The following is a 22,905-nucleotide window of genomic DNA, read 5'->3' as shown; positions in this document are numbered from 1 at the left end:
AACAGCCACCTAACCTCAAACAGACCATCGTTCGCAGCAAATTACCCAGCTTTCAGGAGAACAGCTTCCACAAAACCACACAACCCTGCCACAGCAACCTCTGCAAGACATGCCAGATCATCAACACAGATACCACCATCACACGAGAGACACCACCCACCAGGTACATGGTTCATACTCCTGCGACTCGGCCAACGTTGTCTACCTCATACGTTGCAGGAAAGGATGCCCCGGAGCATGATACATCGGTGAGACCATGCAGACACTGCGACAACGGATGAACGGACACCGCGCAACAATCGCCAGACAGGAGGGTTCCCTCCCAGTCGGGGAACACTTCAGCAGTCAAGGACATTCAGCCTCCGATCTTCGGGTAAGCGTTCTCCAAGGCGGCCTTCGAGACAAACGACAACGCAAAATCATCGAGCAGAAATTGATAGCCAAGTTCTGCACCCATGAGGACGGCCTCAACCGGGATCTTGGGTTCATGTCACACTACATGTAACCTCACCAGGGGAAAAAAAGTTATCTGTTTTTAATACAACTGGTCATTCTATCTCTTTCTCTGCCTTTTGGGTGTGTGTGTGTGTCTCTCTCTCTCTGTCTTTGTGTTGTGACCGTTTGTGTATTCAGTAGTCTTGTATGTAATGTTTCCCTGTCTGAACACCTTTCAACTCCTTTGATTGCTTTGATAACGGGCAGTTGGAAAGGTTATCTGTAATCACCAGGCATTGTTCTCTGACTATATATGCTATACCTTTATGGAATCCTACACTCACCTGACGAAGGAGGAAGCCTCCGAAAGCTTGTGATATCAAATAAAACTGTTGGACTATAACCTGGTGTTGTAAGACTCCTTACATTTGTCCACCCCAGTCCATCACCGGCATCTCCACATCATGGCTACTATCCACACTTTTGGACAACATAGGATTATTCTAATCGTCAACATGTTGGACACGCAACAAAGTATAAATAAAGTTGCAGCCTCTCCCTTTTAACAGCTAAAATCTTATTTTGCTGCTCATTACAAACCTCATTTTATTTTTAAATTCATAGTCATCAGGATGATGCAGGACTGTGGTCTTTTTCCGACTGCAAAACTGGATACAGGCAGCTCATTTTTTACATCCCCTGCACCTATCCAGTTCTGCACTAAGGAAATTACTTTTTCTCCCTTTGCGCACCTTTATAAAAAAAATGTAGCAATTGAAAACTAGACTATCTAGTTCATCTTAGCATAGGAGCCATTTCTGCTCTACCAGGACCCCGATCTCAGTCCAATTCGGCTGTGACAAGTCATTGAGTGAAGGGAACAATAAAACACAAACAGAGGCTGCTTTCCAACCCTTTCCTGCAACAAATTCAGAGCAGCACTATCAAAGGCTTAGAAGCAAGAGGATCACCTACCGTGTCAGCCACAGGAGGTGTCTAGCCGAGCGAGGTCAAAAGGGGAGAGACAAGAATGGAGGAAAAGTTAGAGACTAACAAATGTCAGAAAAATAAAGCTAACATTTCTATTAGTTAAACTGCCCATGGACAACTGATGAATATATACAAGGTGGTGACAGACTTGGGAGACGGACTTTAGAAACTCACTCCACAACATCACTTACTGACCAGAGAACCTGCAACTAGTGTTACAGGCAACTGTTTACATACAGGATTTTGCAGTTTTAATGTTAAATGTTGACTTAAAATCATGACAACAGGGAGTATGCACATACATAAGAAATGTAATTATATATACAACTTGCATTTATATGGCGACTTTAACGTAATGAAACATCCCAAGGCGCTTCACAGAAGCATTATCAAACAAAATTTGACACCAAGCCATATAAGATGATGTTAGGACAGGTGACAGAAGTAGGTTTTAAGAAGCGTCTTAAAGAGAGAGGCGGAGAGGTTTGGGGGTGGGGAGAATTCCAGAGCTTAGGGCCTAGGCAACTGAAGGCACGGCCGCAAATGGAGGAGCGATGAAAATCGGGGATGCGTAAGAGGCCAGAATTGGAGTGCAGAGAGTCCGGAGGGTTGTAGGGCTAGAGGAGATTACAGACATGGGGGGCTGGGGGGGGGGGCATGGAGGGATTTAAAAACAAGGATGAGAATTTTAAAACGGAGGCGTTGCTGGACCGGGAGCCAATGAGCACAGGGGTGATGGGTGAACGGGAACTCGGTGCGAGTTAAGATACGGGCAGCAGAGTTTTGGATGAGCTCAAAGCTTACGGAGGATGAAAGAAGGGAAGCTGGCCAGGAAATCATTGCAACATATCGACATATTAACCGTCTATTATGCATTCCTACATTTTGATAGGAATGCAAAACAAGAGTTCTGTGCAAAATTTAGCAGGGACTTCCAACACCAGGATTTTATTGCAAGAAGTAATTGTGTTGACTTTTCATTACTAAAAAATATCAGCTGATTCCCCAACAATGTTAACGTCCGAGTCCCTTCGGTTTTTTCTCTGCAGGCCACGCGAATTCTGACAGAAACATAATTTAAAATATTTTTGTTTTTTACGAAATGTGGGTTTAATAAAAAAAGGGCCTTTAATTTCTCACAATTCCATTTTTTTTTTGGTTATTCCTCACCTCTTTTTTTTCGGGTAAAAGCTGTCACCTACCCTGAATGGGGTGTGTTTTTTTTAAAATAAGACTCACTTTTGTAAATATTATCATTAATTTTAACTATAGTTTTATTGACTAATCTGGGAATGTGGCGCCTCCGCCCCGCGAGCGCCTCCAGTCTCGCGCCTGCGAACAACGCCCTGCCGGCCACGCTCCCGCCCAAACTCGGCCAGCCAATCAGCGGTGGGGCGGGACCAACGCAACGACGCGGAGAACTCCGATTGGCCACCTTTCGAAGCTCGGCGCCCAACGGTGGGCGGGGCCCGGAGCCGCTGCCTTGTTTTCATTCGTTAAGAGAACATCCATCAAGAGCAAAACTTAATCATGATTGGATGTTTTAGCTGTCGTTCAACAATGGGTCGCAGCGCCTTTTTAGTCCTTTTACTCATTTTCTTCCTTCCCCTCCCTTAACCTTTCTATTTGTTGCCGTGGGATGTTTTACTACGTTAAAAGCGATATCTAAATGCAAGTTGTTGCTGCTTAGCAAACGTTGGCTTAAAAAAAAACTACAAGTACCAGCAGGCTGCGCGTCCAACGCGCATGCGCAGTTTCCCACTCGTGTCAACGTGGCGGTTCCTTACCAATCAGAAACCCTTCAGTGGCACGACGTCAACCCAAACACCACCAATCATAGCGCCCGTGACAAATTCGAGGGCCCAGGGAGCAGAATGAAAGGTTAGCGGCGATTGGGGAATTTCACCACCCCTCCTCTGGACATAGTATAACTTTCTGCAGAGGCAAAGTTTTTGCTTCTTATCGCACTCATTGATAACTGGTAAGATATCTCATTTCTATTGATAAAAAAACATAGTAGATTTAAACTTACATTGCATTACAAAAATCCCAGCTCTTAAGCTTTATTTTTGTTAATGCAGTTGTATATTTTACTTTTTAAAAAAAATTACAACCTAAAATGTTTTAAAGTTTACAAATAGCTGGTGCTAACTTTTTTTTCTTTCATCTGTCAAAATTGTGTTTTACTGCCACTTTTTCTGAAATTTAAGCACTTTTGCTTAAGAGATGTCAGGTTTTATTCTTTTAAAACGTTTTCTTAAAGTTTCAGAACCATTCCATAATAAAAACAGAAAATGCTGGAAAAGCTCAGCAAGTGAGGCAGCAATAAGAGTTAACGTTTCAGGTCAAAGAGCTTGTTATCGACCTGAAACGTTATCTCTCTGTGTTTCTTTCTCCACAGATGCTGAGTTTCTCCAGCATTTTCTGTTTTTATTGCAGATTTCCAACATCCGCAGTATTTTGTTTTTGAGAACTATTCCATGTTTGATTTAAAGCGATGGAATGTAAATTAAATGACAATGCTGCTTTTGTTAAATGTAATTACAATGTTCTGGGAGAGTGGAGGGATTGTTGTGAAAACTTCCAAAGGGTTCCTGTAGATTGAGCCTGATTTTATAGTATAAAAATAGAGCGGAGGAATTGCAAAACTATTTAGAGAATGGTTCAATTAGCCAGAGACCCACCAAGTCTGCAACGCGTCCCTTTTGCTTTGCATGCTCCAAGCTTTGTTTTAACATAACTCGATAAGGTAGGTGGAAAAACGCACTGCACCGAATCCGTTTTAATAAACTCTCTAACGGTTCTTAAAGTTGTAAGGACAGTTATTTTCGTTAAAGCTAGCTCACTGTAAATTGCTTCATTTTACATGAATTGAATTCGGTACACGCCTTTCCGACTGACAAATTTGGAAGCTAGTTTTTGGCATTGATACATACAAGATTTTTTTTGTAACTTTGAATGTGGAGAAATAACGATTATTATTTACAGATGTTTATAAACACTTTTAGGCGAGAAGCAAAATATTCCTGGGACTGATGCAAAAGGAGGCAAGAAAAAAACAGAAACTTTCTCAATATTGATTCTATCAAATTTTTTTCTAATGTTTTAGAAATGTCCTTGTGTAGTCCTGTTCAGTAATTAATTCACAATATTAAACTAAAGTCCAATTTCTAACTGCTAGAAAAGCATAAGTCTCAGTTTAAACAGGAGTTCTGCCTGGGTCTTTTGAGCACTGTTAACAGTGGTAACTTGCTCTGGTCTGACATTTGGTGACGCGTCCATTTCCCTCCTGGATAAGATTGGGGAGGGGGGGTCTTTGTTTAGCACCTAGACCTTATGGCGTGTTTTAGTGTTGCATAAATCGAGGGAAATGTGCTACTTCCTAAATATTATCTAGCTTGCATTTAATTATAGTTGCACAGTATGCAATTTGAATCGTTTTTTAAAATCTGTTTCACCTGCCTGGCCGTGTTGGAAGTGCATTTTTTTTCTTGTGATATCTCTGGAGAAACTGTTTCCACTGGCGGGAGGGTCGGTAGCCAGAGGACACAGACTTAAGATAATTGGCAACAGAATCAGGGGGGGAGATGAGGAGAAATCTTTATACGCAGAGAGTTATGATCTGGAATGCAGTGCCTGACAAGGCGGTGGAAGCAGATTCAATAATAACTGTCAAAGAAGGAATTGGATACAAACTTAAAGTAAAAATTTGCAGGGCTATGGGAAAAGAGCAGGGTTTGAAACTTATTGGATAGCTCTTTCAAAGAGTCAGCACAGGCATGATGGGCCGAATGACCTCCTGTGCTGTATGATTCTCGGCAGTCTTTCCAGCTACTTTTTGTTAGCCACGCTGTAGCTTGCTGTTCTGCTCTCATCCCCTGTAACTTTTTTTTCCCTGCAGTAACGATGAAATCGTTGAGCTCCCTTTGCCTGCTGGCCCTCTGCGCCTCTGCGGCTTTTTGCAAACCCACTTCGGAGAAGAAGGATCGGGTGCACCACGCCAAGGACCTGGGCGAACGAGAGCCGGATGATCAGAAAGGTTTCCAGTTCGATCACGAAGCCTTCCTGGGGAAAGAGGACTCCAAGACATTCGACCAGCTCACGCCAGAGGAGAGCAAAGAGAGACTGGGGTAAACCAGAATATATACTTCTAACTTAGTCCCTGACCCAGCTACACACTCCTGATACACACTCCTGATACAGCCTTTAACTGACCCTCCAACCCAGCTACACACCCGTCTGGAGAGAGAATATTTCCACCCAGTTGGCAACAATTTGTTATTTGTTACTTTTTATGTAGCGGTAATTGTTGCCGATAATATCTATTTGTTTTTGCGATAAGTTAATTACACTTAAAAGATCGCGCTCTTGATTAAAGTTCGTGCCTAAATGAATGTTTCCCATGAATAGTTTATTTGCTCCCAAGAAACCAGAGCCTGCGACAAACTAGTGACCAATTACAACATGAAAATAATGTCTCTTAAATGTTGCGATTCCAACGGGGCGCGTTTGCACCGTGGGGTTCTGGATACAATCGATCTTTGGGATTTATTGCTTGGAGTTCAGGGGTGGGGGGAGTTGTGATCTTTTAAACATGATTTGAGATTTGCCACCGCTCTGTGTCGTTGTTTAAACAAGGTGGTGAATGTGATGCAACCCACTTGTAATTTAACGCACGGTATCCTTCTGATCTGGGCTGTTCCCGAGGCTTCTCTCTCTCCTATCTGTGCTGAGTTGGCAGTAAAAGATTATCCCTTCCCCCTAAATTCCCACCCCCATGTGTTGAAAGAACTTTTAAGGAGGGGCAATAGACGTGGCAGAAGAGCGAGAGGCTTCAGCCCACGTGGCCACTCTCTCCATGCAAGTCCAAACCAGTAATTATTTATGCCTTTCTCATTTCAGTTATTTGCAGCACAGATTGCAGGGCTCTGCGGGGGGAAAACATGATCAGGCCTTACATTATTGGGGGGGAGTAGGGGGGGGGGGGATAATTTTTCGAATCTGTGCCGCCGGTGAGGATTCTCACCAGCAACAATCGGAAAAGTATTCCCCCACCCCCCCCAAAAAAAAACCTGTCTGGCCACCAGTGTTCCAGGAAAATTCGGCGCATTTTCCAGTGGGATTTAAAAACCTCCCTCCTGGAGGACAGATTCGAGGGTCAAGGAATCCTGGCTGAGATAAGGAACTCGCCACGTGACGGGTAAATGTGGTGCGATTGTGCCAACACCTTTTGCCAGCGAACCGACTGGGATAATCATCGAATCTTACAGCACGGAAGGAGGCCGTTCGGCCCATCGTTGCCCATGCCGGCTCTTTGAAAGAGCTTTCCGATTAGTCCCACCCCACTGTCCTTTCCCCAATAGTCCTGCAAATTTTAATAGATTTAATAATAAAAGTGACGTTTTAGTGACTCTGCCCTGACCCCTTGCCAGGGTGCAGGTCCTCGAAGGTCAGTGGTCCTCCCGCTAACTCACCCAAGTGATCATTCATCATAGTGATCATTGGTAGGCTGTTCAACCGTGGGGGGTGGGCATCTGTCCTCAGCTGATTGATATCCAACCTGGGTTTTCTTTTGAGGGGGTGGTGGACACTGGATAATGGAGTGAAAATCCAAGCTAACTTCCTTCCTCGTTGGCACTGAGGGCACTTGTCGCATTCTTACACACAACTCGGCAGGCAGGGTTGATTGCGGACCCTCTCACCCGCAGGGCTGTCGCCTCTGGCGGCTGGGTCACTGGACGAGCTCCCCGGTGTTTAAACACACTATCATAGAGTAGAATTGTAGAATGATACAGTACAGAAGGAGGCCATTCTGCCCGTCGTGCCTGTGCCAGCTCTTTGGAAGTGCTATCCAATTAGTCCCGCTCCCCTCCTCTTTTTTTCCTCATAGTGGGAAAAATTTGCCGGGCTATCACAAAATCCTCCCCATTATCCCACATGCGACTGCAGCAACTGGTAGTGTGGTTAGCCTAAGGATGACTGAGGAGGCAGCCTCATGGTGCAGTGGGTAAAGGTGCTGTCAGCTGAGGGATGGGGGTGGCAAAGCCACAAAGACCCAATTTTAATTCCCAGTCTGTGCTGCATTAGCTAACCTGTTGGGACAGTAAGTAAATACCCTGGCTTGGGGGGCGGACGGGGGGAGGGGGGAGATTGGCCATGTTTACTACAACAGCTTGCATTTATATAGCGCCTTTAACGTAGTAAAACATCCCAAAGCACTTCACAGGAGCGATATCAACTGAGCCACATTAGGACAGGCGGTCTAGTCAAAGAGGCAGGTTTTAAGAAGTGTCTTATAGGAGGAGATAGAGATTTAGGGAAGGAATTCCAGAATTCCTACCCCATGCTGTTAAAAAGTGTGGACATGGGGTGAGGACAAGATTGTGCTCGGCTGTTAGAAGAAAGATAGACTTGCATTTATATAGCGCCTTTCACAAGCGCCAATTGGCTTTGCAGCCAATGAAGTACTTTTTGGAAGTGTAGTCACTGTCGTAATGTAAGAAACACAGCAGCCAATTTGTGCACAGCAAGATCCCACAAACAGCAATGAGGTAAATGATCAGATAATCTGTTGTGATAATTATTGGCCAGGACACCAGGGAGAATTCCCCTTCAAATAGTGGCCACAGGATCTTCTACATCCACTGGAGAGGGCAGACTGGGCCCCGGTTTAATGTTTTAGCTGAAAGACACCACCTCTGACAATGCAGCACTCCCTCAGGATTGCACTGAAAGTGACTGCCTGGATTTGGTGCTCAAATCTTGAGTGGGATTTGAACCCACACCTTCTGACTCGGAGGCGAGAGTGCTACCCGCTGAGCCACAGCTGACACTCAGGATATGGTTAACTGGCCTCACTGTTGCTTGCGGTGTGGGTGAGATTGGGCACCTGTGCAGTCAAAGCCTTTGGGAGGGAGGGAGATTGGAGCAAACAAAAAATAATAATTTTGGGTAAAACAGAGCGATTTTCATCGGCTCCAAACTTACTTGCAGAAAAATTGTAGATAGAATGGACAGCGACTCCGACGGCCTAATAACAGACACCGAGCTGCGCGATTGGATGAAGCGAGTTCGGAGGCGTTGGCTGACGGAGGACATGGGCAAACAGATGGGCATGTACGATACCAACCAGGATGGCAGTGTTGGCTGGGAGGAGTACAAGCAGCGGCTCTATGGCCATCTCCTAGGTAGGAACCCTCGTCTTTCACCTCTGACCTTCTGCCCGCCTTGTGTCTTCTCTCGTCCCGCTCTTCCAGGAAAATCGTCGACCGGATCGACGGGGACCAGGACGGCCTGGTCACCAGCACGGAGCTGACGGCCTGGATCAAACGCACGCAGAACAGGTACATCGACGAGAACGTCGCGAAGCACTGGAAGGAATACGACCTGAATGTGGACGGGAAGGTGTCATGGGCGGAGTACAAGAACACAACGTATGGGTTCTACCTGGGTAAGATATCGGAGAATGGCAGCAAACCCCATCCTTTTATTCAAAGAAAACACACGCATGTCTCCACAGTGGACGGGCATCCTGCTGTGTGCCAGTTTTCTTCCCTCTGCTCCTTGAACCCTAGGCACTGCCGTGTCACCGGGACCGCGCCCAGGTGGCCGTTCTTCCCGCGTGAGCCTCGATGGTAAGTTTCCGGCGGCCTATTCCACCGCGGGGTGCATCGCGGCCCAGCCAGATCCCAGGTTTGCCCGTGTGTACAGCCTTTCCCCAGCAGGGGTCGCTGGAGAGTGATCGGGAGCGGGAATCTTCCCGTTTTCCCCCACATCTGCCCTCTGGATACTAACAGCAACCTTGCCCCTGCTCAGATCGGTTAACCCCTTTCAGACCAGGAATGGGACTTAACCTGTACCAATTCTACTTGGAATCACACGGCACAGGAGGAGGCCATTCGGCCCATCGTGCATGTGCCGGCTCTTTGAACTCAGCCCACCAGTTCTCCCCAAGGTGAATATTTGTCTCCTGTGGGTCCCTTCGCAGTTTATTTGGAAACTGTCCTCGGTTAGGTGGGGTTTCTGCCTGTCCAGAAGCAAAGAGGGAGCCATTGGGCCTTCACAGCACCTAGGCTGGCCTTGTTACTCCTGTTCCTGTGTTCCTACGTTCCACTTTTACAGCAACGTTGATGTGAAAAGTCCCAATGTGGTAAAGGCTTGGTTTGTGCACAATTTGAATTTACAAAGCGTGGTATCGCCCTCCAGTGGGAGAAATCCAATAATGCAGCTGACCAGTTCTGCATCAATTATTGCATTTTATTGTTGTTCAGTTTGGGCAAAGAACCCATTTAGATAATGTTGTGATTTAAATTTATTTTTATTTAATTAGATTTTATGTTTAACTATATTAGTGGTGCCTCCTCAGTTTGAGGGGGCATTTGTGCAATTGCCTTTCTCTCTGTGACACTGGGGGCAACCCAGTGCTTTATTTAAAATAGACAACTGAAGCTCCTCCTTCTCTGCCCAGTCTACATATTAAATATCAAGGTAGATGACCTTACCAGACAAGGTTCGACCTCTAAAGGACAATCAGCTGCCTGACATCGAGGAGGACAAAAAAGAACACACACTCGGTCCCTTTGTAATCTCCCAAAATCCATATTCACAGTGGAGACCAAGATTCATTTTGTCCCTGTCCTGTACCTGCTTCCTCCAAACTGAGTTTCGTGGGCATCATCCGCCCCCTGGTACCTCACCCCAAGATGCCATTTATAATGTGTAATAGCAGGCTATTCGACTACATGGGCATCACAGTGGAGTCTAATCTTGATCCCACCCGAGGCCCACGTGTGCAGTTCGAAGTGGGACTCCTCGGATTCCAATCGGTAACGGACGCCTTGGCTGATGTCTCCCCTCCCCCCGCCCCCCCCCCCCCCAAGCCCCAACTGGTACCCAGATCGAAATTAGCAAACTCCTCAAAGACTGAGGACCAAACCTGGCACTGTCCTGGCCTGTGTGACTGAGCACCACACTGAGCAAATGAGCTATCGGGAGATCCGGTTTGAAATTCTTAGCAGAACAAGGACTTACTGGCGTAGTGGGTGGGAGGGGGGCGTGTTTCTGAGGGTGGGAGGGGCTGAGGCACGTTTTTGGGGCTGTGTAGAGGGAACTTTACATCCACTGGGCTTTACCTGACACTTAGAAACATAGAAAATAGGAGCAAGAGTAGGCCATTCGGCCCTTCGGGCCTGCTCCACCATTCAAAATGATCATGGCTGATTGTCTAACTCAGTACCCTGTTCCCACTTTTCCCCCCTATCCCTTGAGCATTAAGAAATATATCTATCTCCTTCTTGAATACATCTAATGACTTGGCCTCCACTGCCTTCTGTGGTAGAGAATTCCACAGGTTCACCACCCTCTGAGTGAAGAAATTTCTCCTCGTCTCGGTTCTAAATGGCATTCCCCGTATCCTGAGACTGTGACCCCTGGTTCTGGATCCCCCAGCCATCGGGAACATCCTCCCTGCATCTCGTCTGTTCTAAAATGTCTGAAATAGAAGATTTGAGGTTACCTAACACTAATGTCCTTCAATTTTGAGGAGCAGAGAATTCACATAAGGTTTTTTAAAAAGGCATGTTGCCATGTGACTGAAGATTTTGCGTCAGTCAGTGGACATATGGTGATGAACGTCTCCTTTGTATTTGCTGTAAATGAATGCTTAGTGTGGTTAAAACCTCCTTTCCATTTGCCTCTGCCTTTCTTGTTCTCTGGAGCTGCAGGTCTTTGATCTGTCCTGTCATGTATGGTATGATTCTAACCTTCAGATGCAAGTGAGCTGCCTGTTCACTGCCGTGTACAGCCAGGCACTTGGTGATCTGGGGTAGTGTGCTGTGTTTCACCAAAGAGGGTTCCCAGGTCCAATCCCTGGTCTGTGCTGAATTAAGATTGCACTCGGGGCTCCTGCTTCTGGTTGCGACTGGAAAGTGCACTTTTTTCATGTCTGGTAAGGACAGAAAAAGACCCTCTGGTCCCCCACAGCCTGTCCCACACGACTGCGATGCCTTGGGCATCACCAGAGATACACTCCCCTCCCCACCTGGTAGACATGTGACCTCCCGGGAGAGGCGAAACGCCAGATTAAAAGCCCACGGCCAATTTGGAGGGGGGGGGGGGTGTAAATCTGGGAAATTCCTCTCCGACCCCTTTAGGTGATCGAGACTAGTCCAGGAGACCACTCTGGCCCTGATTAATGTTATGCAGCACCTACCTTTTGTATGAGGTGATCTCCGTCCCAGCCAGAAACAGGTCCTGCTCTCGCTCGAAGGAATTTAGCAAATCAGCGTTCACCGCATGAGTGGGCAGCCTGTTCCAGAGGCCCACTATTGTCTGGAGAAAGAACCACCTCCTCGCATCTAACCTAGTTCTGGCCTTGTATAACTTGAGATTGTGATTCTCCCTAACCTATTTAGTTGAAACAAACTGTCCACACAGCACCATCACACCTGGACTCGATCGAGAAATACCTAGTTTCGAACAAGTAGCAGATTATCCTAGGATCATGCAGCACAGGAGGCGGCCGTTCGGCCCATCGTGCCTGTGTCTGCTCTTGGAAAGAGCTATCCCAATTAGTCCCACTCCCCCCCTGCTCTTTCCCCATAATCCCTGCAATGAAGGATTTATCCAATTCCCTTTTGAAAGTTATTATTGAATCTGCTTCCACCGCCCTGAATTCCAGATCAGAACATCTGCGTTGTTTTTTTAAAAAAAAAATGTCTTCTCCCTCCCTGGGTCAATGACCCCAAATCTGTGCCCTCGAGTCACCGACCCTCCTGCTGGTGGAAACAGTTTCTCCCCTATTTACTCTCCCCTATCCACTCTATCAAACCCCCCTCTTTGGCTTTTATTCCCCCCTCAGACGAGGAATTCAGCGACTTGGAGGACAAGGCCAGCTACAAGAAGATGCTGAGGCGCGATGAGCGCAGATTCAAAAGGGCAGATAAAGATGGTGATCTGATTGCCACACGAGAGGAATTCACTGCTTTCCTTCACCCCGAGGAGTTCGATTACATGAAGGACATTGTTGTCATGGTGAGCGGTGGGGGGGTGGGGAAAGAAGCCAAATTTTTTTGCTTTTTTTTTTCCTCTCATCCAGGCCGTTCTCTCCTGAGGGTACGGATTCCTTGCCGGGGGCGCACGGCTCTGGCTCGTTATCTCGCCCAAGTCTCTCTCTCCTTCAACCGAGACCGGTCCTAATTCCGCACGCGCACAATTTCAGGCAGCAATCGCTGGACTGCAATCAGGATTATTTCCCCCCACCCCGCCGCCCTGGGCCACAAGGCCAACGGTGTCGGCCGAGCTAAGACCGAGCGAACTCATCCCAGCGACTGGCACGACTAGGCCCTGGTGGGAGTGATGCCGGGTGTTCGTTCAGTAACTTGACCGGTGACCGGTTCAACTCTGGAAATACGCTGACCGCCCAGAGGCAAATTTCAGCAGCAGCTGGTATTAGAATCTTGTAGCACAGAAGGAGGCCATTCGGCCCGTCGTGCCTGTGCCGGCTCTTTGAAAGATCAATCCAATTAGTCCCACTCCCCCTGCTCTTTCCCCACAGCGCTGCAAATTTTTCCTCTTCAACTATTTATCTAATTCCCTTTTGAAAGTTACTATTGAATCTGCTTCCACCGCCCTTTCAGGCAGTGCATTCCAGATCATAACTCTCTGCGTAGAAAAAATTCTCATCTCTTCCCCAGTTCTTTTGTCAATTACCTTAAATCTGTGTCCTATGGTTACTGACCCTTCTGCCAGTGGAATCAGTTTCTCCCTATCTACTGTATCAAAACCCCTCATAATTTTGAACACCTCTATTAAATCTCCCCTTAACCTTCTCTGCTCTGAGGAGAACAATCCCAGCTTCTCCAGTCTCTCCACATAACTGAAGTCCCTCATCCCTCGTACCGTTCTGATAAATCCTTAGTTTACTTCTGTAAAACTGAATAATTTGTTGGTCCCTTAACAGAAAGGATATCAGTGAATGGTTACATTGCTCCAATGTCCACACCTACCACTGCCAGGACAAGTACAGCACTAGATAGTGGCAGAGTAAAGCTCCCCTCAACACTGCCCCTAACATGCCTTAACCCTAACCTCCGAAGGGAAATCCCTTGCGGCCTTTCTGAGAGAGGGTTCGGGACAGTTTTGGGCCTAATGCCTGCACCCACAAGTGGCTGGAGGTTGAAATCCCATCTAAATGCTTGCTGAGAGAGAAGACTTCAGTCTGAAATGATTGAAGCCAGGGTGTCTCTCACGAAGAGGTGCTAACATCTCCTCATTCTCTAGGAAACCATTGAGGACATCGACAAGGATGGTGATGGCATGGTGGATTTGAAAGAATACATTGGTAAGACTTGTTTTTTCTCCCACTGTAGTTTCAACCCTGGGCGAATATAATTTTGGATTAACTTTTAACAAAAACTTTTGGTGAATTGTTTTGTTTTTGCTTGTGTGAGTGTGACAGTTAGTTACCCAAGGAGCTACTCATACTATACTTGACCTGGGATGTTAGACACTAATATTAAAATACCTCTCCTGATGAAACAGTGGGAGAACACAACTATAGATATAGAGTGAAGCTCCCTCTACACTGTCCCATCAAACACTCCCAGGGCAGGTACAGCACGGGTTAGATACAGAGTGAAGCTCCCTCTACACTGTCCCATCAAACTCTCCCAGGGCAGGTACAGCACGGGTTAGATACAGAGTAAAGCTCCCTCCACACTGTCCCATCAAACACTCCCAGGGCAGGTACAGCATGAGTTAGATACAGAGTAAAGCTCCCTCTACACTGTCCCATCAAACACTCCCAGGGCAGGTACAGCATGAGTTAGATACAGAGTAAAGCTCCCTCTACACTGTCCCATCAAACACTCCCAGGGCAGGTACAGCACAGGTTAGATACAGAGTGAAGCTCCCTCTACACTGTCCCATCAAACTCTCCCAGGGCAGGTACAGCACGGGTTAGATACAGAGTGAAGCTCCCTCTACACTGTCCCATCAAACTCTCCCAGGGCAGGTACAGCACGGGTTAGATACAGAGTAAAGCTCCCTCTACACTGTCCCATCAAACTCTCCCAGGGCAGGTACAGCACGGGTTAGATACAGAGTAAAGCTCCCTCTACACTGTCCCATCAAACACTCCCAGGGCAGGTACAGCATGAGTTAGATACAGAGTAAAGCTCCCTCTACACTGTCCCATCAAACACTCCCAGGGCAGGTACAGCACAGGTTAGATACAGAGTGAAGCTCCCTCTACACTGTCCCATCAAACTCTCCCAGGGCAGGTACAGCACGGGTTAGATACAGAGTGAAGCTCCCTCTACACTGTCCCATCAAACTCTCCCAGGGCAGGTACAGCACGGGTTAGATACAGAGTGAAGCTCCCTCTACACTGTCCCATCAAACTCTCCCAGGGCAGGTACAGCACGGGTTAGATACAGAGTAAAGCTCCCTCTACACTGTCCCATCAAACACTCCCAGGGCAGGTACAGCACGGGTTAGATACAGAGTGAAGCTCCCTCTACACTGTCCCATCAAACTCTCCCAGGGCAGGTACAGCACGGGTTAGATACAGAGTAAAGCTCCCTCTACACTGTCCCATCAAACACTCCCAGGGCAGGTACAGCACGGGTTAGATACAGAGTAAAGCTCCCTCTACACTGTCCCATCAAACTCTCCCAGGGCAGGTACAGCACGGGTTAGATACAGAGTAAAGCTCCCTCCACACTGTCCCATCAAACACTCCCAGGGCAGGTACAGCATGAGTTAGATACAGAGTAAAGCTCCCTCTACACTGTCCCATCAAACACCCCCAGGGCAGGTACAGCATGAGTTAGATACAGAGTGAAGCTCCCTCTACACTACCCCCATTGAGCCCCCTGGGCCTGGATTGGTCGTGGTACAGAGGAAAGCTCCCTCTGCATCTCCCCAACAATGTGCTTTAACCCCAGCCCCCAAGAAGAGCGCCACCTACTGTACAAGAAAGATTTCCATTTCTCAAACCAGCCATCCCTGTAGCCGTTAGTGACACCACTATTCCCAGCCAGAATGGAGATGATTGGATAATTCCCCAGTCGACCGCGCTGCTGTAAGTGACTGGGATTAATTTTACGCACAGAATTTGCATTATGTAACTATCTTCCGATCACTGCATTTTGGAGAAATTGCCCTGCTTTTATCGGGAGCTGTTGCTGTAGTTTCAGTCACGAGTTCTGTTTCCTCTAGTTCGTAGAGACCCTTTTTTTTTAAAAAATAGACTCTGTCGACTGTTTGTTGTAGTGCGCTGTTTAAATAGACTCTGTTTGCTGTCAGTCCTGCCTGGACTCCAACTCATTGGCTGACACAGTGGTGTCAATAGACAATCTGGCTAATTAATTATAACCTTTTAAATCTTAGTTAAGACATTTATTAAATAGTTAAATGTATATATTTTTCCTTTCTTTTGACCTGTCCCCAGTTTCAGTCGTTTATCTGAGAGAATGCTTTGACCTCGAGCTGCCCAAATGTTCACCCCCTTAAAACTCCGAACGCTGTCCAGAGACGTCGCAGCCCGTGACTTTTTTTTCCCCCGTAATGCATTTCCAACAGGTGACATGTACAGTCCCGAAGATGGCCAGCCGGAACCCGACTGGGTGAAAAACGAGATGGAGCAGTTCAAAGAACACCGCGACATCAACAAGGACGGTAAAATGGATCACAGCGAGGTGGAGCACTGGATCCTGCCCGGAGATTACGACCACGCAGTGTCGGAGGCCAAACATCTGATCCATGAGTCTGATCGAAACGAGGTCAGAGTTCATCCTCCTTGTCAATGTCCCTCAGTTGTTGCTCACAACACAAGACCCCCCCATTGTCATGTTCTCTCTCTCCCTCGTGCACGTGCGTGTGCTCTCGGGTGTATTCCAGTGTGCACTCTCGCACGTGTGTGTTATCTCCGTTATGTGCTCTTTCATGCACTTTCACACTTGCTCTCCCATCACTCTTGCTCTATTCTCCCTCTCGTGCACGTTCCCTTTCTCACTATCTCGTGTGCGTACTCTCGTGCACGTTCCCTTTCTCGCTATCTCGTGTGCGTACTCTCGTGCACGTTCCCTTTCTCGCTATCTCGTGTGCGCGTACTCTCGTGCACGTTCCCTTTCTCACTATCTCGCGTGCGTACTCTCGTGCACGTTCCCTTTCTCACTATCTCGCGTGCGTACTCTCGTGCACGTTCCCTTTCTCACTATCTCGTGTGTGCGTACTCTCGTGCACGTTCCCTTTCTCACTATCTCGTGTGTGCGTACTCTCGTGCACGTTCCCTTTCTCACTATCTCGTGTGCACGTTCCCTTTTTCTTCTCTAATTTGCCCTCCTTTCTTCCCACCCTGTTTCTCATCTCTTTCCTTTCTTGTGTTCTCAACCATCCACACAACTCCTGGTAAAAGGGCATTACCTCATGCCCTAAAATTTGGAGGGCTTTGGGGAAAGAGCGAGATGGGGCGGAGCAAATGGGACTAATTGGATAGCTCTTCCAAAAGAGCCGGCACGGGCACGATGGGCCGAATGGCCTCCTTCTGTGCTGTAAGATTCTAACCCCCACCCCCCACCCCAGATGAAATTCACGGCGAAAACTCAAAAATTCTGCTGCTCACCGAATTGTTTGGAAAGCTCCCAGTAACCTTGTCACCTTTTTTTGTGGTGTTTGTTCACAGGACAATAAACTGACAAAGCAGGAGATTTTAGACAACTGGAATATGTTTGTTGGCAGCCAGGTGACCAATTACGGGGAGGACCTCACACGGAAGCACGACGAGCTCTGATCCTTGAATCAATGAACCAATCAGAATCAATACCAATCCCTCCAATCCTATAGGAATCACTTTTTTTTAAAAAAAAAATTTTTTTTTGCTAACCCAGGACATGGATAATTTGTATTGTGATCAAAAATGTTAATTGTATTTATTTAATTGAAAATCTCTGTTACCCCCTCCTGCAAGGACTGAAGTACTGAATTTCCATCAAAGTTTCCCCTCCACCAAAAAAAAGTGGGCTTTAATGTTCTACTTTAAATGGTGTAGAACCCAATGTGATGCCTTTTAACTGGCCCATGTGCTGGAATTAAGGAGGTGTCCCAGTAATGGATTAAAGTCTGCCATCTATTTATTGGTGGGACTGTAATTGGATTCATTTATCCCAGGATGGGTTTGGCATCCTTGAGGAAGGGGGTGGGGAGGTGATGTTTCTGAACCTTCACAAAGAGGCCTCTCCTTTTTATAAATCTTTAATTTTTTTTTTAACCGATCTCTTTGATTTGAGATTCGGATTTAATGTCGCGGCCCATCTGAGCGTCTCTGCGCTCGCTATCCCCGCACCGTCTCAAAATTATCAATGCCAACGAGAACTTGATGGAGAAGTACATTTCTTATTACAACCAAGCAGGTACCTCAGTCCTCGCAGGTGAAGTCCGGGAGTGTCCAACTGACGCGAGTTATACCGTGCTCGACTGCTGCCAGGTGGGCACATGCGACCTTGCGCCTCCTGTTGGCAGTGTCGGGGTCCGAGTGACCTGCGATCTTGGTGGCTCGCGGAGTGCCGACAGTGTAGTCGCTAAGCTTGCACGCCTTGGGATAGATTTTCAACTTGCCGCCCGGGTGCAAAACTGGCGATTGCCGATTGGCCGGTATTGGTTTCCATGGAAATGCAAATTGGCTGGTTTCTATACCAGTGTTAGGACCAAACGACAAGTTGAAAATCTGCCTCCCTCCCCCGCCCCCCCCCCCCCAAATATCTCCCTAAAACATGCTCCTCTGCAACACTCCTAATTCGTTCCCCTACTAGTCAGACCTGTACACACCCATCACTTTACCCTAGTGTTGAACAGCTCACAATTCTCTCTCCATGCATAACCCGATTGAGGGTAAAAGTTGTAATTATAGTGCTGGCCGTCTTCAGTTTGAAGTGTTACGCTCTGCAAGCTTCACACACTCCTCAAAATCCTACCGACAACACTGACTTCTGTATCTCCAACTATCACTTGTCAGATCGATTCTGACCGTGGCCCGGTAATGTAAAGGCATAGCCTATTATAATACCGAGCCCTCCACAGACCTGAAGGTTCTACTCCTGGTCTATAATGAGCCAGTTAATCTTAGCTAGGGAACGGTTGGGGGACAAAAAGCAGCAGGCTCCTGATCACTATCCAATATCGAATGACACCACCACCCCCACACTCCCGGATGGAAAACACACCAGGACAGGATCAGGCTTGGCTGTGGTGCTTTCCACTGTTGAATAGCCAGCCCGTCCTCTATCAGTGCTCGCACGTGAAGAATTGCCACTCTGGTGCTGTCCGCTAGGGACCTGGACCATGGCTAGGGCTCTGCACGAGCGGGAGGGATGAGACAAACCGGGTGAAACGTGGCATGGAATCATTTTTGCGTCAGTTGGACACTTCCAAAGCACTAAGAAATCTGAATCGATGCAGAGCGCTCGTAATACCCAGCTAATTGGAATGTCTAACGCCTAATTCAGTGCATTTTTCTTGATGGGATGACTTGACTGATTTTTAATTTTCGGGGGGGGGGGGGGGGGAAGGTAGGTAGAGAGGGAAATGTATCCCAATTAACAGGCGTCAACTTGTACTGCCTTAATGTGCAACAACCACTTCACTGCCTAAGAATTGGACAGTGTATGTCCTCTGTGGGGACCTGTGCCACACTATACACGCCATGGCCAGCTTCAATTGAGGGGCAATATATCTCAGGGGAAAAGTCATCCAAATATCCCCAGTACGCCAACACGTCACAAGGCACAGATATAATTTGGGGGGTGGGCGGGAGGGGACTTCTGTTGGGGTCGGGTTGACTTTTTCCACATGGTCCGTCCAAAGAAATGGACCAGTAGCAAAACCAGGTGTAAAACAGATTCACTGATCCCTGTGTCTCGTTCAATTCCACTTGCTGTTTAATGCATGTGTTTATTTTATCGTAATCGGTGCTTACAGACAGGAACCAGATAATGTCACTGGGGCACTAAATGCTATGATTGTTGTCTTATTTTCTATTTTATTTTTCCTTTTTAAGTTGCGTTCCTGCTCAGCATTTCACAATGGAGAGTTGCTCTGTAATTGGTCATTGAGGTGCTCGACGATGATGTGGGGTTGCCAACTCCAGTCGGGTGTATTCCTGGAGGTTTTACCACACTCCCACCATTAGTCTATTCTCTAGGAGGCACGGCCAATGGGGAAAGGAAACAGACTTTGTTATCCAATTGGATTAATCTTGACTGTTGGTAAAAGTCTCCCATCTCCAATATTTTTATAACTAATAAATGAAAGTGTTCAAAGACAATGAAAAGAAACACAATTTAGTTTAATGCCCCTGTGGCTTTTCTCCTGGGTTTCGCTCGCAACAGTGTCCTGGAGATTAATCTTCATCCTGACCCTCGCAGTTAATTATCTGGGGAAATCCTACGTGTGGAACGCATGTCTTATGTTAGCGGCACATTTTAATCTGAATTAGGTAATATTTAGCTTGTTACAAACACATTCACTTATAATGAAAACCCGTATAGCTTAATGGACCCCACTGTGTGGTACCGAGCTGGGCAGAGCCAGAGGTCCCAGGCTCGATAGACCACCTGTACTGAGGCAGCTGATCTCAGCAGGGGAACGCTACAACTGACCTCATGTCTGGGTAGGGACAGGTCGGCCTGGGCGCCCAGTCCCGATCGCTGTCCAGTGACCGCCCCCCCCCCCCCCCCCCTGCTGGTCTGAATATCTGGCAAGAACGCGACCTGGTACCAAGCTACGCAGTCGAGCGGCTCGTGGAGACCCGCCCACGCGCACAGAAAGGCCTCTTGTTGCAAGGTGCCAACCTGCAAACGGGCCTTCGAGGGGGCGAGATGGGAGAAAATGAACAAAAAGAAACACTCCAAACGGCAGCATTGGTTAATTTGTACCACCTGGACCTCACTAAGACCATTGTGAAGAGCTGTTGCAATATGTTACTGAGAACTGGTTGTATAATAATTTTTTTTCTCGTTAACTATCCATTGGCGGTCGAGCTGTTACAATTTTATATATGTATATTATTTTTTGAAAAAAAAGAGGATGTGGCCGCTGTCCTCTCCTTTTCTAACACGTATTGCTTCTCCGTCAGGATGGCAAACTTTCAAGAGAAGAATTCTTGGAGAATTACACCAGGTTCGTAGGGAGCGCAGTAACAGATTACGGAGAGCTGATGATGGTCAAGCACGATGAGCTTTAGTTGACATGCGGTTACTGTGTTATCGTGCTTCTCATCCCTTTCGACTCCTCCACTATTTATGAAAGGCTGCGTTATTTCCGATATTCTGGGTTGTCTGTATTGGATTTTTTTTTGTACCCGCTCTCTAACTCACTTCTTTGAATGGAGAGATCTCTCGCTGGTCTTTGTCCCATCCATTTGGCTGCATTCATTCCTAGATCCTTTTAAGGCCCAATCTCTCCCCACCCTTCTGCTAGCTGGATCTAGGTTGAAGCCAGACAGATTTATGGGGTGAAGGTTTTGGTGGTCTTTGCGCTAGTTCCCCTTGGAAACAGCCCCAACGACACTAAATGAAATCACCTGCCCAGCCCCAGGGTACGATCATCATGTGATACAACAGCCCATTTCCATCAATCGCCTCCCACCTGCAGTTATTGATCAAGTGCCTAATAAGCAGTATTCAAGAACAGTATTGTGTGTGCAAAATCCATCCAACCTCAAAAACCTTTTTGTATTTGAACGTTGAACAAATGTAACTTTCTAAAACCTCGAGAGTCTGTGGTAATGAGCACGGAGACATGAAATAAAAAGAGCAGCATCTCCCAGCTTGGCTGATAAAGCAGTATGTGCAATGGTCAACTTCCCCAGGGAATGCACTTTCCGTGGGACTCCCCTTCCCTTTTGCCTCCTCATCATTCTGGACTGACCAGTGTCAGACAAGGCAAAGACTCAAATTACAAGGTAACAAAGCTCTGTTTGACTAACTGTAGTTTGTCCATTCTCTCCCCAACCAACACCTGATTCACAGCTAATTGGGGAACAGGAGTAGCCCATTCATCCCCTCGAACCTGCTCTGCCATTCAGTTAGATCATAGCTGATCTGTATCTCAACTCCATATCTCTCAATACCGTTACCTAACAAAAATCTATTGATGCGGCTTGAAAATTTCAGTGAATCCACAGCCTTTTTGGGGGAGAGTTTTCCAGATTTCCACTACCCTTTATGTGAAAAATTGCTTCCTGATTTTTTGTTCCAATTTTAAGGGCACGGATACTTGAGGGTGGGAGATTAAAGTTTCCCATAGCTCAGGGTTTCATCACAGCTTCGAAGGGCCTTCAGTATTTTGGTCAATGGCAACAGTCACCTTTAGCCCCTGTTGCCCCCCTAGCTGCTTACAACACAGAAGCTGCTTGAGGTGATGCAGCTCCACTGACCTTTCCCCAACCTCTGAAAAACATGCGTCGCCACGGCAGCAGAGAGGGCCTGTGATGCAGGCTCCCAGGGCTGGGAACACTAGAATCCAATGATCAAGGGAACAAGCTTCTGTCAGTCTGTACGAGTAAGATTCACCTCACACAGAGCAGGAAGATCCCAGGCTGGATCCGCAGTCTCCTCATTATGGATCGGAGCTGAAGGGCGGCTACAACTGGTCTCCATTTCCTAGTAGGGGCTGCCAACTCTGGTTGGACGTATGCCCGGATGCTTCATCACATAACCTCCCACCTCCACTTGGTCAAACAGCCTTTTCATCCCATTTCCAATCATTTTTATAACTAATAAACTGAAGTGTTCAAGGAAAATGAAAGGAGCACACTTTTTGTTTTTAACTCCTGGACACTCCAGGACAATCCTGGCGAGTTGGTAACCCCATTTCTTAGGCTTGGGGGGCGGGGGGTTTGAGAGTAGAAAACCAGTCAGGTTTATTGCTTCTGAACTAAACTATGACCCTGGGAAAGTGCACGTGGGAGTGGAGATCAGGAGAGGCCAGGATTGGGCTTGGCTACAATCTGAACTGTACCCAGAGAGTTAGCATCTCTCGGTGAGGAGAAATTGGAGGGGGGGGGGGGGGGAGGAGGAGGAGATACCAAACTGGTTTGAGTCCCAAGGGTTTACTATTAAATTTGCATGGTCTTGCTCATTATTGCTGGATTCTCTTGGTTATACGATTGAACATGTGGAGATAGGGGTCCCTCCCTGTGTTACGGGACCAGTCTCTGTGCCCTTGACGAGAAAACTTACTTTGTCAATAAATCTTTTGTTAAAATGAGAACTTTTCTGTATTGTTTGTGTCCTTTTCAAATAACGTTTGTACCATTTTCCTTTCCCCTCCCCGCAAATGTTATGAAACAATCTCTCAAAGAGCCGGCACAGGCACGATAGACTGAATGGCCTCCTCCTGTGCTGTATCGATCAATGAGCAAGCTTCTTCTCTGATAACACTGTTTTACCTGCCTCTATACCGGTCACTACTTTCATTCGA

At 47.1% G+C, this 22,905-nt stretch overlaps 1 protein-coding gene across 4 annotated transcripts; it reads left to right on the top strand.

The window, feature by feature from the left end:
• Positions 1-3,328: 3,328 nt before the first annotated feature.
• On the top strand, positions 3,329-22,695 carry rcn3 (reticulocalbin 3, EF-hand calcium binding domain). 4 transcript variants are annotated; one of them, XM_067974510.1, is made up of 8 exons: positions 3,329-3,406; positions 5,327-5,555; positions 8,682-8,875; positions 12,284-12,456; positions 13,705-13,765; positions 16,009-16,208; positions 17,111-17,170; positions 20,558-22,695. In XM_067974510.1, exons 2-8 carry the CDS (start codon positions 5,332-5,334, stop codon positions 20,663-20,665), a joined length of 1,020 nt encoding a protein of 339 aa, XP_067830611.1. In that variant the 5' UTR covers positions 3,329-3,406; positions 5,327-5,331; the 3' UTR covers positions 20,666-22,695. The 4 variants fall into 4 exon arrangements, with proteins under 4 accessions (XP_067830611.1, XP_067830613.1, XP_067830614.1 ...); XM_067974512.1 differs by lacking the exon at positions 8,682-8,875 and adding an exon at positions 8,419-8,612; XM_067974511.1 differs by lacking the exon at positions 3,329-3,406 and adding an exon at positions 5,105-5,126.
• Positions 22,696-22,905: the final 210 nt, after the last annotated feature.

Source organism: Heptranchias perlo, chromosome 40, assembly GCF_035084215.1.
Source record: "Heptranchias perlo isolate sHepPer1 chromosome 40, sHepPer1.hap1, whole genome shotgun sequence".
NCBI lineage: Eukaryota > Metazoa > Chordata > Chondrichthyes > Hexanchiformes > Hexanchidae > Heptranchias > Heptranchias perlo.
This window is presented reverse-complemented; position numbering and strand designations above follow the sequence as displayed.

Bases quoted from the DNA above. Each gene is read 5' to 3' on its own strand.
- rcn3 (XM_067974510.1), top strand. From the start codon at position 5,332: ATGAAATCGTTGAGCTCCCTTTGCCTGCTGGCCCTCTGCGCCTCTGCG. The intron at 8,876-12,283 runs GTAAGATATCGG...TTCCCCCCTCAG, and splicing joins AACGTATGGGTTCTACCTGG to ACGAGGAATTCAGCGACTTG. The intron at 12,457-13,704 runs GTGAGCGGTGGG...CTCATTCTCTAG, and splicing joins TGAAGGACATTGTTGTCATG to GAAACCATTGAGGACATCGA.